The 16,567-nt window shown below is 39.8% G+C and overlaps 3 protein-coding genes across 3 annotated transcripts in view; all 3 read left to right on the top strand.

Annotated features, from left to right (window-relative positions):
• LOC111229784 (unconventional myosin-IXa-like) overlaps positions 1-4,080 on the top strand; it is a 127,647-nt gene extending 123,567 nt beyond the window's left edge. Inside the window, exons 42-46 of the mRNA XM_022756254.1 lie at positions 664-684; positions 1,004-1,075; positions 1,130-1,245; positions 1,709-1,851; positions 3,003-4,080. Of these exons, the coding sequence (XP_022611975.1) occupies positions 664-684; positions 1,004-1,075; positions 1,130-1,245; positions 1,709-1,851; positions 3,003-3,391 (741 nt within the window). The 3' untranslated portion in view covers positions 3,392-4,080. The remainder of the gene's footprint in view (positions 1-663; positions 685-1,003; positions 1,076-1,129; positions 1,246-1,708; positions 1,852-3,002) is intronic.
• A 4,222-nt stretch (positions 4,081-8,302) lies between these two features.
• LOC111229798 (DNA polymerase III PolC-type-like) lies at positions 8,303-12,174 on the top strand. The gene is made up of 3 exons (XM_022756267.1): positions 8,303-8,676; positions 8,888-8,939; positions 11,300-12,174. The coding sequence occupies exons 2-3, from the start codon at positions 8,888-8,890 to the stop codon at positions 11,839-11,841; spliced, it is 594 nt and encodes a 197-aa protein (XP_022611988.1). The 5' UTR covers positions 8,303-8,676; the 3' UTR covers positions 11,842-12,174.
• Positions 12,175-13,207: 1,033 nt separating this feature from the next.
• LOC111229829 (protein PML-like) lies at positions 13,208-16,262 on the top strand. The gene is made up of 2 exons (XM_022756300.1): positions 13,208-13,460; positions 14,949-16,262. The coding sequence occupies exons 1-2, from the start codon at positions 13,388-13,390 to the stop codon at positions 15,614-15,616; spliced, it is 741 nt and encodes a 246-aa protein (XP_022612021.1). The 5' UTR covers positions 13,208-13,387; the 3' UTR covers positions 15,617-16,262.
• The last annotated feature ends 305 nt before the right edge of the window (positions 16,263-16,567 follow it).

Below are 16,567 nucleotides of genomic sequence, written 5' to 3' on the forward strand. Positions count from 1 at the left end.
GAGAAATGGGACAGAATGTGACCTGTTGTGCTAACAGATGGGCTTTTAGCAGAAACCAACATTGACTAATATAATAACAACAGTTATTCATCTAAATTAAATTTCTAGTGAATGACTCACAAACAGCCACATACTTCAGGACTAACTGAATGAAGTTGATTCTTATGAAACCAAAACAGTTAACTGACACTGTAGAGTACGTTTTGAAGCTAAAATAGCTAGCTACTGCTAACAGTGTTGATTTAACCCACAATTTGCCTCATTGTGTTTCTCTGCTGTTTGTGTTAAGTTACATCTCCAAAGAATTTCCATTGTGGCTTTGTTGTTAGCAAAGCAACAACAGGGTGTTAGCAGGTTGTTAGCAAAGCAAGTTAACAACCTGTTAGCTACATCCAGGTGTTTCAATGAGAAATGATGCTCTCAGACTGGCGGTATAGTTCCTGTGGGACAAATGAAGGCCCCGTTCTCTTGTCTCTGACTGAAATTATTAAAATTAGTCAGGTTCTATGTCTTTTTTACAATTTCAAGACAGGTAGTTTTTGTCTTTGGTTTAAATGTTTGTGTTGAGTGTTCAGAGAGAGCAACACTCAGACTGTAGCTGCACTGACGCCACTGACCGCTCTTTGCTTTTCTGTTTCTGCTTCACGACTTATTAACATGCAGCCTAACACAGCTAAACTTAAGGTAATGCCTGTCTGTGAGTATGTGAGTGTGAGTGTGTGTGTAGATGAAGGTGTGTTTGTGTGTGTGCACAGTGACATTCAGCAAACCTCATAGTTTCTTAGGATGGTGTTGTGAGCTGTGGTCAATACATCCTGTATAGTTAGTATGTGGTCAACCGTGACTATAGCGAGTCCTCTGTCTGTGCTTCATCACTGTCAGCGTCAACAGCAAACTGGTCAACTGCAGCTAACATACACTCTCACACTGTTCAATTCTTTGTGTGTGTGTGTGTGCGTGTGTGTGTGTGTGTGTGTGTGTGTGTGTGTGTGTGAACTTGCAGAGCAAAAGCCGTGTTCGACAAAACAGCGGGCACACGGCCTCGCCTCCTCAGAGCCCCCGAGTGCCTCCTGAGGTAGATGGAGAGAGTGCAGGAGGAGGAGGCGGAGGAGGAGGCGGAGGAGGAGGAGGAGGAGGAGGAGGAGAGGATGCAGCAGAGGCTGGGCTGAACGAGCAGCAGCAGCTGGCAATGCAGCAGGAGGAGCGAATCCTCACTGAGCAGATCGAGAGTCTGCAGAAAGAGAAGTACGACGCACTGACAGGGTTTTTGTGTTGTTCATTGTGTGACACAAGTGCACAGCTACCAAAGCATAGACAAGATATAAAAAGCATTTCATTCCTAACATAAAACGTTCCTACAGAAACTATGAAAGAACTTCATGTTATAAAGTTCATACAAACATGTAAATGTCAAGTTTAAAAATCTTAATCACTCACTATCTCTGCCAGCCAGAGGATAATTGATCACAAAACCATTTTTATCAATTTTAACAGATGCATCACTCAGTCAATGGTACTGATAAAAACTGAGTGAATCTGTTTGTTCCCTGTTGTTTTTAAATTGTCACTTAGCTGCTGCTGTGTTATATGAATCACTTTAGGGATACACTCTTTTCCATATCATGATAAATGGTTCAAATGTAAATGAACTGATTTGGATGAAGCACCACCTGACCTGTGATTTGCGTGTGTGTGTGTGTGTCGACAGGGAGGAGCTGACCTTTGAGATGTTGATCTTGGAGCCGCGGGCGTCCGACGATGAGACTCCTGAGTCTGAGGCCTCCATCGGGACAGCAGACAGCTCTGAAAATATCACCATGGAGACCAAGGGCGCCACCTCAGACCCCTCTGGTGTGTGTGTGTTCTCGTTCTGGGAAAAGACAAGCAACATAAAACCAGATGTAGCTGGTTAAGCAGAGTTATTTATTTGTAAGGAGCTTGGGGAAATTGATATGAACAATAAATGAGGTTAACTCAACTTTGTTAAAACAAAGAACCAAATATAACCAAAAGAGGACTCTAGATAAACAAGAGTTGCAACTAGCTTTCTAAAGGAAAACAAAAATGAAAAGAAAACATCTGTCCTGATTTTTAACCCAAAAATACACAAACAGCACTGCTGTTCCTGGTGGATCTAAACAAGCAGTTTTCTATGTGTGTGGTCAGTTCTACTTTTTCTCCACGCCTGGCTAAATAGACTAAATAGTCTAACTACTCTAATACACAAAGTTTAATGAGTTAATTCTCAAACAACTGCTGAGTTAAGCTCAACAACTACAGGAGGTACACTGACGAGCTGTGGGTATCAGCCATGCTGAATGACCAGGCCAGGCTTTGGTACTTTCAATCCCAAATGCCATCTGGTTGGTTGGTGGTCTGGACCGGGTGCAGCTCTAATCAGGACTCCAGCAGCTGCAGCCAATCTCGCCTCAGGGAACACACATCCTACGTAGCATACACACCACAGGCCCTGTTCAGACCCGACATTAACATCTGTCTCAGGTGATCCCATCACAACAAATTAGACTAATTAGACTGTGGCAGAGGACGTCAGTAGAGTAGGCGGTCCTTCAATGTGGCCCAGGATGCATTTGTGGTCACACTTCTAAAACAATGTGGCCACATGTTGCTCAGACCACCTCTGAATGTGGTCTGGGTGATCAGATCTCAAATGTCTCTTCAATGCGTCTTGTGTATTTATAATCACAGTCATCAACAATATTATAGCCTTTCTTTGCACACCATGACTTGATCACTATGTTCAAGGTAATTAAAGTAATAGCTTAATTACAGCAGCTAAAGTCTGCTAATTATATTTCGTTTACTCTTTTTGAAGTTGATGTGAGACAAGTTGGTGTTTACTTGACAGTTGCAGTAATCTGGTTCTCATTCAAATATTAGCATAATGGAAATGCAGTGTAACTGTGATTAAACAGTCTGTTCTCACTGTGGTTATAATGTGTCTTTAAAGTCTCTCTATCACTGCGGCTCTCTCTCCACAGACCGCGGCACGTATCGCTCCAGGAAGTCGGAGACAAAGAGCAGACGAGCTCTGCGCCGTCAGCCGGACTCCCAGGACTCCGCAGACTCCACCTCCACCGTCTCCTCCTCCTACCACCCCTCCTCCTCACTCTCCTCTAATGCCTCCGGCTCTCCGTCCCCTCACTACCGGTTCCGCTCCTCCTCCTCCGGGCCCCTGCTCACCTCCTGCGGCTTGGGGGCCCCGTTGGCCGAGGCGGAGGGGGGTCACAGAACCGGCAAGACCCAGCACAGGCTCAGGCTGAGCCGCAGCTCACCACGCGAGCCCTCGGGAAGCCACAGGAGGGAGTCGGACTTCAGCTCGGGGCCACAGCAGCTGGTTCTGTACGGCAGCAACGAGTTCATGGTGTGAAGCCGAGGAGGGAAGGAACGCCAGCCGACGCCTGTTCAAGCGCAGGAGGGTGGCCGAGAAGGGGAGGAGGGAGAGTCCGGGGTTGGACGAGGCCGGTCACAGGGCGAAGTTCATGCCCAATGTTGCCTGCTGCCCCTCCCCAGTGCCCACCCCCCTCCTCCCCTGGTCCAGTCAAAGCAGAAAGCTGCTTGAATCAAAGAAGAGAAGACTGGACATATTCAACAGAGGGACAAAACAACAGATGGTCAAAGGAGGAAGACTGACGACTAATGTGAAAAACAGAAATAGAGCGAAGCGAAAAGTTAGTTGACCCTCTGATCTCAGTGCTGTTTGACCCCCGCTGGAGCACCGGGGGTCGGTTAGAGGAGAGAGAAGAAGAAGAAGAAGGGAAGGACGAGTGGTGAGACACAGAAAAACCCACACCTGCAAAGCCAAATCTTACAGTGCCCTGTCTTTATTTTTTAGCATGTGGGCAGGTGGTCAAAGCCACCCAGAAGAAATGTAGCCATACGACTGAACTGGTGGACGTGTTGTCTGTAACCAGCGCCAAGCTAGTCTGCTTCTCACGTTTACACAGGACACACCAGCCAAGAGGCTGCATGCTTCTCCATCACACTTTTTCCTACGTCAGTTTGAAAAAACTGTACAGAAATATGTCACAACTGTATGTTACATATTATTATTATTATTATTATTATTATTATTATTATTATTATTATTATTATTATGTTACAGAGGAAAAAAGTGTACATAGGAAGAAACTCCAGTGCTGCTCTTGGGTCATTCATTGTTGATTAGTCTCTGTTTCCTGTTCTTTGCAAAGTGAAGTGTCTCGTTCCTCTTTGTTTCTGTGCTGGTTTCGTTCACTTACATGATTTTTCTTCTTTCTTTTTTTTCCTTATTTCACATTGAACAGAGCCAGTTCTGGGTGTCCTCGGGTTACACTCTTGAGAAATAATAGAAGGAAAAGCTGTCGATCTGTGCTACGTGTCAGGTGTCCCGCGTCCTCGACGTGAGGTGTCAAATGCCAGTCAGCTATATGTGAATTGTATCTGCCTTTCCCTGCAGGCTTTCTTAAGTTTTTCCTTCTGTTTTATTCAGAAACATCAGTGTTACTTTGTCAGGACTTGAATTTTTTTTAATATATATTATTGCTGTATTATAGGTGTTGTTTTTGATATCAAAGATGTCATGTTTTTGTTGTCAATGGTTTATTTTTGTTCACATGAAAGCCATTTTTTCTTTCCCATGTATGGGTGTGTGTCTGAATGAATGAGTGAATAATTCCTGCCATTGTATCAGCTCCCACTTTGTGCACGTGTAGTCGTCTCTGCAAACACATATACACACTAGTGTTTCCCGGTAAAACATTATTCTTACGTGGGTGGAAAATCTCTGCAGCCATCACGTGACACTAAAACTAACCCAGACTTAGGAAATATTTCATCAGTCTGAGTTTCATTGCACCTGTGGGGAAACTCTTGCACTCACCAACTCACCCAAACCGTCCATGTTGTCCTCTGAGCCATCCAAAACACTTTCTTCTTCTTCTTCTTCTTCTTCTTCTTCTTCTTCTTCTTCTTCTTCTTCTTCTTCTTCTTCTTCTTCTTCTTCTTCTTCTTCTTCTTCTTCTTCTTCTTCTTCTTCTTCTTCTTCTTCTCGTTTAACAAACATAAACGTAGCTCTTCCATCCTCTACTCCTCCGGCTCTGGCTGTGAAAAGTAGCATTTAATCTGCAAGCAAGTAGCACCTAACTCAGACCGTCCTCGTGTTCCTGCATAATCTTACTCTCTTTCTGTCTCTGTCCATACAGTAGCAGTGTAATATTCAGTTTCATGGGCCTACTCAGTAGCTTAACAGCAATGATGTCTCCGTACTAAAGCTGCAATATCTCTCCTCGCTTGCTGCGTCTGTGATCAGATACTTTTTTGGGCGACCTTTGCTCCGATCTCACCAACACAATCAGTGTTAATCAACTTTTCCTTGAAGCTGGAAGACTCAGTGAAGACTGTGCTGATCTCAGTTTTACTGCAGGTGTGGAGACTTGGCAATGTGTCATCTTTTTATAACATTAAGTGTAGACCTGTTTAGAAGAAAAAACAACAGTTTCAGAGGTGAACTGAAAGGACAAACTGATTCCAGGTCAAATATCTTTAAGCTGGTATTTGAAGGGATGGTATTTGTACATGTCCAGGCTGTCTATATGGCATTCTGCAAAAAACATTATAAAAAAAAAAGAAAAAAAAGAAAAAAAAAGTGAATGTACCTGTCACTGGAAGGCATGCTCTGCTTTCTCTGGTTGTTTTTGTTCCTCTTTTATACACAGTGTATGTACTATTTATGATCATGCGTTTGGGGTGTACATTGGTTTAAAAGAATCTGTTATAAAAGGTGTTATAAAAGGATATATTATCCTGTGTACGGTTCATTATCTACTATTAATCATGGCAACATTTTAACAGGCCACACTCGGTCTGTCATGTTTGTGCTACGAAGCGGAAAAAAAAGAAAAAAGTGTTGTGTCTCTCTGTCTGCGCCACTCTGGACACGGTTATGTATAAGGTGCAATTTGTGTTATATTTCTTTTTTTAATGATACAAACATGTCTATGGTTGTAAGAAAAAAAAGACTTTATGGGGGAAAATTCATCTGCTTATTAAAAAAGCAAAACTGCAGCCAAACTCAAATGAGTTGTGTAATATTTTGCCTGACAGAAATGTGTATTTGTACTTTGACAGGATGTCACAGGATGTATCTTCTTTGGGACGACATCACACATTTGTGTTTCTTTTCAATATGAGACATATAGTTTGAGTTTTTCTTTCTTCTGGTCAAAGTTATAATCGCATTCACTGTTACTCACCAAATCCCATTGTGTGCATCCTGAAAGCCTAAAAAACAACACAAATACATTTCCTTCCTCTTAAAACATTTACAAAGCTGATTTTTAAAGGAACTTTTTGAAAGTTTTACTATCGCGACATAGCTAGCGTTAGCATTAACAGCTGTTTGCTGTTTTGCTGTTTCATTCCTTTACTCACTAACAGCTGCCTCCAGAGGTGGAAAGCAACACCAACGTTAACTCTTGTCTCTATCACGTCTTTTCTTCTGCTGAAGTTAGCACGCTAACCAGCTAGCCCCAGCCCGTCTCTTCACTATCTGATAGCGACTCACTGCAGCCTCCAAGCTGCCCTGAAGGCGTAGCGCTTCTCAGAGGACGTATTACAACCTCTTGTCCTGTAAACGCAATGATGGTCAAAGCTCTTGTCAAGCAACCATCACCACCACCCACTCCTGGCAAGAAATCACATTCAGTGGCAGAGAAAACTTACAACTAGCCCCTTTAAAAAAATTAAATTATGAATTATTTACATAGATGTCTGCTAGCTTGCAGTCTCTTTCACTTACTTTGCTGGCACATCACTACAATTCTTTGCATTTTTTCATCAACTGTTTATCATTAGAATAGTATGAATTATGAATTATGTTTATTAAGGGGGGTTAGTTCTCAATACTCAATGCTCACGTTTGAGTGCTCCCTCAAAAAGCAGAGTCCATTGCACCAAATCTAACTGTAACCATTTGTTACAAATGGTCAGGTTATGTTTCTAAATCTAAATGAGATTCTCCTGAAAAACTATACTGTCACACTACCGTGGCTTTGTTCATGCTATCAGTAACACTTGTGCTTTTCCTACTATTAGAAGTAAAAATGTCTGCTGTGAAAAAGGCCTATTACACAGTTCCCCTGAGGCTCAAAACACAGCGACATAGTTATTGTTTTGTCAGTATCAGGTGTGGACAGTACTATAATTTACCCCCAGTGAAAACAGCTGGATTTAAATGTAACATTGAATAGAGTGAATTTGAAATCCCTTCATACTTCATACTATAGTGTTATATGTAGCTAATGTTCTAATGGTATTTCTATCTGGTATTTTGTATTGTTAAGCCACTATTTTTGCAAAGATGTAAAAGTTTATCAGTTTAAGTATTATTTATATATTTTTTATATTTTGCAGTAAGAGATCTTGTGGGAATATTAACCAACAAGATATGATATGGTCCTTATAAACTTTATTATTAAATTTTCTATCTTTATTTTTAATAGGGCTCAATGGTGTGATGTTCCAATAGTGTATACGTTCATATATTACTGTACCTCATGTTGTAGCCTAAATATGTTTTTTGATTTAATAGTTCTATCATATAACATCATCATAATCATCATCATCATTATCATCATATACCCTCCCTTTAAAAATATAATGCAGTAAGGTTTACACTGAATACATCATATAACTAACACACTTTTAACTTTTATCTGAGTATGTTTTACACAAGTAATTTTACTTTTACTGTAAGTACAGATCTTTAAAGTAACAGTGCTTTTGATTGAGTAAAATATTTGAGTACATCCCTGGATACACACTGAACCAAATCTGCAGCATATCAAATGAAAGTAGAGGATATTCTCAATTTCATTTCATTTACTGTATACTGTGTATGTAAAGTGCCTTGAGATAACTTATGTTGTGAATTGGCACTATACAAATAAAATTGACTATATCTACACTTTTCAATGAAGAGTTTTAAAGTAACTAATGGTACATGATAATATATTTCTATATATATCTACTGCAAACTTTATGAATTATTAGAACAATTAATCTAGAGGAAACCCTAACATCTGTGTAACAGATAAAGACTGACTTAGCTGAATATAAAATATGATTTCAGTAGCCTTCATTTGTGTTTTAATTTAAAGTGCATAGAAACAGAAATTAAAAGTGATGCATTCAGTTTTTTTGCGGCTTTTCATATATTTAGTTACGTAATTTTCGATTCATATTTCCTGATTTTTTTTTTTTTTTAACTAACACGAGTTTACCGCGCGACCGCCGCGTTACTAAGACAAAAGCCTCTGCTTGCCGTCATCCACCGGGTCAAAAATGAAACCACACGAACAGCGGGGAAGCTTCCACCTTCACACAACATATCTTTTGTTTTTGCACCTGCCACATGTTTAGAGACGACCAGGTCGGCACAACCGAGCAGGGAGGTGATTCATTAGAAGAGGAAGAAAAAGAAAGAGCGAGACAAAGAAAAAAAACCATCGAGTTTCTCTTCCACTAAAATGAAAGTGGAGTTGAGTTTAGAAATGCGAGGCAGTGAATCACCTGTAGGTCCCTCCCAGATGAGTCTGTACATGAAGATAACTCAGGTTATTACAGCTGATTCACATGAAATCTGACTGAGCTGACAACACATCCAACTTTAACACGGTGAGTTTACTCTTCATATTCTACAGTTTATCCTTTACCTTCACATATTTGTATCCTCTTCTTGTGAATAGCTACTTTAATAGTTGAATGGTTTTTTTTTAAATGAATTGTCAGATTTATAAGACTTAACTGTTGAGGGCGTGTCACTTTATAAAAACTTGGCAGAAATTCAAATTTGACTCAAAATGTTTTTTTATCTTAAATCCCGCAGATGTCTGACAACAAAACCATCGTTTTCTTTGACCTGGAGACAACTGGATTAAGTAAGTGCTTATCAGTCTGCTATCACTCATCATATTGTCAATGAACCTGTGATTTACCTTATTTGAACAGTCAGTGCTACAGTAAGTACTTTTTAAGACTATTTGCCCAAAAGATTTTTTGTATTTTCACATAAGTTGTTATTTTTTAGTTTTAAGGTTCATATTTGATCTTGGAAATAAAAGATCTGAATTAGCACAAGGTCCACTTACTGGAATTTCCAGTTTTCAGTTTTCCGGAACTTTCAGACACATCTTGATGCCTCTATTACTAACTTAGTTTTCAAACTACTTATTTCATGTTCTACCATTTTGTAGAAGGCACTTAGGACAACATCACTGAAATTTAGTTTTATTTTCTATCAACATTAACCCTCTGCACCACCCTGTGTGGTGGAAGAGAAGGCCATTCACTAAAGCAGGGTAGTGATAGCGATACCACAGTGTAGAATACAAGTACAAGTAAAAGTCCCACAGCTGGTAAAGGTGAAGGTGGGGTGGACTGTATTAACTTTATATACTTCGGGGTATCTTAATTTATAATATCACATCATAACTTATTTGTTGATTATATTTTGTATTATTGGTCAGAATCTGCAAAGTAACTGTTAACTGTAGGTATCAGATAAATGTAGTGAAGTAAAAAGTGCAGGGTTTACCTGTGGAGTCGAAATATAAAGTACAAGTGCTTCAAAAATTGTTCTGAAGTACTTTACTTGTGTAAATGTACTTCTAATTATAGTGTCTTTGAATGTGTCCATCATTATGTTCCAGTGTGGCCACATGAATATAACTGTTACAACATTAGCCAGTGTCATCATTGTTTTTATCAATCCAATGTGAATGCTACACCTGTAAACTGGCACGCATCAGGTAGAGTCTTAATATGATAAGGAGGTTAAGGGTTTCAGTTTCTGATTTTATTGGTTTCTAATCTGGCATCTGCCTCTTGTAGTTGATGACCGTTTTGAGAAATTAAAACTAAGTTTGGTTAGAAGTGCCTCTGGCCTGTCATTACACAACAGAGAAGTTGTCTGTACCCAACCACAAACCAGCCAGCGATGCTCTTCCTGTGGCTGACACAGGAAGCCTCCGATGCACGACAGACGTAAATGAAAGTTGCAACATACAGATTGAATTATTATACAAATAACATCCATACTCACATATTGAATACAAACTCCTGTGAGCTTGGAAAGGCTGGATTGCAAAACTAGCAACTGCTTAAAATCTATATTTTTATACAACAATGGATGAAATGACAACAGTGTGGCTGAAACTAGATGTGAGGACGGATTTCACTGTGACTTCAGAGTGACGCGCTGGATTCTGAGGTTCTGACTGTGTGTGGGTGTGTACAATGACTCACTCATTACTGTCACGCTTTTGGCAGGACTTCATGACAGGAAAAATGCTTTCATGTGTAGTTAGCATGAGAATGCCATGGCTGCACAGATGAACAGAGAGTGTCACCCACTCACCCAGAAAAAAGAAATTACTCCGTCAGCTGATCTCTGAGGACAGTAGGAGTACTTTTTATACATCAGTAGTGCTTTTATTGTGAAATGTAGGATCTTTATCATACATGGCATCCAGGTTAACATGTCCCTTTAAATGAATGTTCAAGGCAAACAAACATTTCAAACAGAAACATATCACAGTACTTTGTGACAAAGAAAAAAACAGTGCAATGCTCTCTGTATGGAAATTCTGGGTGCTTTTAGCTGCATCTCGTGGACTTCATCAGTGTCAGGTTCAGGTTATGCTTGAACAGAATTAGTTCATCTGCTAGCTGAGATGGCTGACTTCCTGTCAGCACTTAGTTATTTAATCATACGGCTTCTCAAGACTTTCCAAATGTTATTGGGTTAAATGGATCAAATTCTGATAAAAAGTTTTTTTGTAATCTAGACACTGTTTTACAGGCAGATATCCCCTCCTAAAACCATGACATGTCACTTTTACACTCTGGTTTTTGTACGGATTGAACAAAAGCGATATAATGAGTTAAGTAGTGAGCTTTAAAGGTGTTGGTAGGTGGACAGAGCCAGGATAACTGTTTCCCCGTTTCCAATCTTAATACTCAGCTAAGCTAACTGCTGCTGGCTGCAGCTTCATATGAACAGACATGAGAGTGTCATTTAACTCTCGGCAGGAAAGCAGATAAGCGTATTCATCAAAATGTCCAACTATGGCTTTAATGTGATAGATACCTCAGTATATACTGATCTCTGAGAGATGCAGAGAAACCACTTTGAGCAGTTTGCTGAAAAAAACTGATGTGTTTATAATTTTTAATATTGTAATATATTTATTATGTTTTATTTTTATCTTCCATTGATCTGTCCCTCCTTTACTTTCAGACACTGACGTGTGTGACATCATCCAGTTGTCAGCCATCTGTGGAGAGAGGGTCTTTAACGTCTATATCCTCCCCCGCTGCGCCCTCACTGAGAGCGCCAAACAGGTGACGGGCTTCACCGTCAGGGATGATGGCCTGTTTCTCCGCGGGGTTCATGTGCACACCACCCCTCTTGTTGAGGCTCTCACCTCCTTCATCGCCTTCCTTCGCTCCTTCCGTCGCCCTGTGCTGCTGGCGGCCCACAATGCAAGGGGGTTTGATGCACCTGTACTCACCAGAGTGCTGAACCAGTGCTCCCTCCGGCAGGAGTTCCAGCAGGTGGTTTCTGGATTTGTGGATACCTTCCTGCTAAGTAAGAATCTCTTTTGTGGTCTGTCCAGTTACTCCCAGGAGAACCTGGTCCGGCACTTCCTGGGAACGACCTACAACGCCCATAATGCTGTTGAGGACGCAAGGATGCTGCAAGAGCTGTACAAAACATGGGAGCCGAATACACGGAGTGTCTCGAGATGTACTTTCAGGGCAACCCAGGTGTTGCTGTAAAGCTACTGTAAAAAAATAAGAAAAAATGTGATTTAAAAGAAAATATGCTGTTTGAAAATGAAGCTATTTGTTGCAGTTTTGTACTCATGTTCTCTCAGATGGTTGGACAGGTATTTGTAACATCTAGAAAAAAAATAAATTTCTGTGATCAGAGACAAATAATGTTATAGCCAAAAATCACAGATATGTCATGTTCATACTGTATCATGATTTATATATTATTTACTGTTGTTGCTTTGTTGTGTAATGTTCTGTAACATGTCTAAAACGCAAGTATTGATCTCTTTCCAGTTAATAGTAGCACCGTGAAACCATTAAACTTCTGTTTAATCCTTCTAGACAACTTGGTATTTTTTGAGTTATTCGCACCAAATTTCAGCAATCATACAGGAAGAGATCTCTCCCTACAGACGGTAGCATCAATAGACCAGCATGCAATGCAGGTGCAAGGCATGCTGCACAGGGGAAATTTGCATCGTTCAGGCAGGAGGAGGACATAGACCAGGATAAGTATCAAGCAGAGTTTTAAAAAAATATTCACAACATTAGTGTAATGCTAAAAAATTAAAGGTAATTAAGTCACTAAACACTAAGGCAATAAGTCAATATTAAGATTTATTTTACTAGTCTTTGCCAACTGTTAAGCATGGGGGTGAAAACATTATTCTTTGGACAGGAAGGATGGATTCCACTAAATATCAGCACATTCTAGATGCAAATGTCTTGCAGTCAATGAAGAAGTTGAAACTAAAAAGAGATTGGCTTCTACAACAGGGCAATGATCCAAAGCAGACCCAAAAATCCACCATAAACTACCTTAAAAAACACAAGATGAAGCTTTTGGAATGGGCGTCACAGTCTTGATTATCAGGGAAAATCTTCGGGTACATCTTTAACATGCTGTGTGTGCAAGACAGCCCAAAATATCTCAGAACTTGAAGTGACCTGCAGGAAGAGTGGGTGAAAAGTCATAAATCAGGAATAGAAAGGCTCTGAACTGTTTAAAAATGCATTTTAAACTGTGACAATCTAAAGGGGAGGTTACTAAGTACTGACTTACTAGGGTGCCTTTATTTTTATTTTGTTTACAACACATTAATACTTGAAGATAGAATAATTTTTAATGTTTTTTTTTTTTTGCTGCAGGGACTGAGTTTAATTCTTTTTACTTCAAAAACCAAGCTATTGCAGGGATGTACTTTACTATAGATGAGGTCATAGCTCTTGATTCATTCTTGGTCCTGTTGAGGAATAATAATTTAATTTTATACAGGTTTATTTATTCATTGTTTGTTTTTGTGTCTTTCCCGTTCGTCTTCAACGCGGCTTTTATTTTGAAAATTTTGACCTTCCGGTTGGGGTTGTCTCTCTACGCAGGTGTTTAAAACGTGGAGGGAAAAAATTCATGGCACAAATACAAGTCCATATTGACGCCGTATAGCATCATGTAGCTGAATACAAGCGGCCGTGTCTGTCTTTGTGTGGTTTATTTTACTAAACGTCCGTGTCACCGTCAGACTTCAGAGGCTGAAGAAACTGTGGCGTGATGCAAAACTCGGACGGAGCTGAAGAGTGTCGACGGTCGCTGGTTTTTTTCGACCTGGAGACGACTGGACTGGGTAAGATAACATATTACATGCTGCTGTGTGACTTATGACAGATACAACTTTATGATAATATTGTAAAGTTTTTGTGTTTTGTCAGCACTCGGTCACAGCACAGCATGAACAGAACATGGCCCAGTGAGTTACACTGTGGGCTACAACATGAGTCCCGCCCCTTAGCTTATATTTATTTACATTTTGGAAAATTAAGTTAAAAGTAAGTACGCCGAATTCACTATTAGAAGTCCCGGTTTGCTGTGTATTATCGGTTGTACTGATAACTATCAATATATAACTAATAATACTGAAGAAAACGTAAAAACATGATAATTCTCAGGCAAGTTCTGCAGTCGTTTGTTTTATAAAATATAACATGTTGGTGTATCAGTTTGTGGGCTTTGGAGCTCATTGTTGCATATACAGTGCGAACCCAGGTTGTGTTAATTAAATTATTGGGAATTATTATTATATAATGTTGGAAAGTTTAAAAAAAGGTGCCCGGTATGATTGTGAAACAGACATCCAATCCAGTCCAATCCACTTTATTTATAAAGCACAATTTAAATAAACACAAAGGTTCCCAAAGTGCTGTACATTTAAATAGACATAGTGAAAGACAGAATCATTAAAAATACAATAAAACATAGTACAAAATGGCTAAAATTATCAGACATGAAAGGATCTCTTAAAGTTTTAACTTGGTGTACCTGCTGTCATTCACTACAAGTTGGATCAGTGACAGATGATACATGAGGATCAGGTCAGTTTACCTGTGTATAGAAGATAAAGAAAGCAAAAATATTTACCAGATGTTTTTGTGAAACAAAACTTTAGCACATTGTGTCTGTTTAAGATTTTGCCCTGTAATGTATTTGATCCATACTACTGATTAGTTCCTTGATTTATTCTCTAGAAAATGCCAAAAAAAGGTAGAAAGAGCCCAGGGAAACGCAGCAAAAATCTGAAACCAGCAAATTTCTAGCATTTTTACTTAATAAATGACTTAATGAGGATTGATTAATTGTCATAATTGTCATTAGGAGTGGGCTGAAACAATATGTAATGAAGATATATACTGAGACCATATAAATTTGGCTGCCATCAGAGATTTTGCCATTGTTTTGTCCTTTACATCTCTGGCTGTGTTACACCTGTGTGAGCAGTGGTTCTAAACAATCACTGTTTTATTGTCTTATTGAATTTTGGCTTTAATGGCGTAAAGCACCTTGATTTGTCAGCTGTATATTTCACTGAATTATTCAGAACAGACATTTGTGTCTGGTTATTTTGTCCATTAACAGTTTAATTGATTTTCCTGGTAATTTACTATATCTATATAGTATGATTTTATATCTCCCATGCCTAATTGTTGTCAATGAACCTCTGGCTAACATAACAGCTACAGTCATTTCATTGAAAGTGTTTACATGTGCTGCTTTAACACCTAGTGTGTGGAAGATCCTTCCAAGACAATTCCTCTGTAGCTCAGTTTTATTTCACCAGGCCAGAGTTGTGACATCGTCCAGCTGGCTGCAGTGAGTGGTGGTCACTCACTCAACCTCTATGTCATCCCTCGGTGTCGGATGCAGCGAGGAGCAGCCAAAGTGACTGGCTTCAGGATCCGCAGACAGAAGCTGTACCTCCATCGCCAGCTTGTCCTCACCAACTCCCTGCGAGAGGTCCTGGTCTCCTTTATAGCTTTCCTTCAAATGCTCGGGCACCCACTTGTCATCGGCCACAACATTCGCCGCTTTGACTGTCCTTTGCTTGCCCGAGCTCTTGATGAACTGGACCTCAGAGCAGAGTTTGAGTCTTCCGTCTCAGGCTGTGTTGACACTCTACCACTGGCCCGTGAGATGCTGAAGGACCGCTGCCTCCAGAGTTTTCGACAGGAGAATCTGGTTAAGGAGCTGTTGGGTGTGAACTACAAGGCCCATGATGCTTTGGAGGATGTGCGGGCGTTGCAGGCTCTGTATAATGTGCTTCAGCCCACACCAGAGCTAGTGTGTAGGCACATGTTTACTCTGGACACCATGGAGAACAAGCCAGCTGTGACAGCCTCCAAAGCTAAAGTGCCCTGTAAGATTCCAGGACAGCGCCCCCTGTGGGAGCACTTCAGACACACAGTGAAGGTCACAGAGAGCAAAGCAGAGGACCAGAATGGATTATAACATATTTTACATCAATAGATTATTATCAGATTGAGACTTTTGGAAAAAATACTGAGACCATAACTCAGCCGACTCAGTCTCCACCACCCTGTACATTTTACACTGTGTGCCACAGTAGAACAAATGAAACCCACTGCTTTACTTTATGACACAAGACAAGACAACAAACTGTCAGTTTCCTCCAATTGTTAATGCTGGAACAAAACTGATGGAACATTAACTTCAAACATGCTTGTCTACTTTAGTGAGTCAAAAGGAAAACAAGACTAGAGACACGAGGGACTGTTGCTGCTAGATTAAGACTTTCAGCATACATTGGTGAGACTCGTCAGGTGGCTTCTGAATCGGATGCTGTTTCCTACAGTTTATCTTCACTATATAGTTCAGTGACAACAAACAGGCAGGCTGTCTTTGTCCATGATGAGTATTTCTTAAGAAAGAGTCAAGTTTCTGTTTATGTGACTTATAAATGGTGAAAATGTAGATACTGGTGATCTTGTTCCACTTTCAACACAGCACTTTGATTTTTAGTCATCAATATGTGGAAATGGTGATCACTGCTGGAATTTAATATATAGTTTGGTTACTGAAAAAATTGTATGTGCTTTTATTCTGTTTCAATGAACTCTGCATAATATTTTTATTGGAGGTAAATAAATAAAAAATGTGTTTCTACACTGTTTCAAATTATGTACTCCATTGCTTATTAATGCTTGATAATATTCATGTGAATATTTAAAGTAGGTCTGGGAGATATGGCTGAGATCAATATCACAGTATAAATAAGAATGTTTTACCATTATCGATATCTCATTATATGGCTTCATTACATGAAATACTGTAGAGCTGCGATAGTCAATCGACAGATAATTGTCCACATAACTTCGAACAGGCCCTTGAAGGTTTAAAGAAAAGGTAGAGACATGGTACAAAAAATATGGAGTTCAGACA

This window comes from Seriola dumerili, unplaced genomic scaffold (genome assembly GCF_002260705.1).
Source record: "Seriola dumerili isolate Sdu_G_001 unplaced genomic scaffold, Sdu_1.0 BDQW01000242.1, whole genome shotgun sequence".
Taxonomy (NCBI): Eukaryota; Metazoa; Chordata; class Actinopteri; order Carangiformes; family Carangidae; genus Seriola; species Seriola dumerili.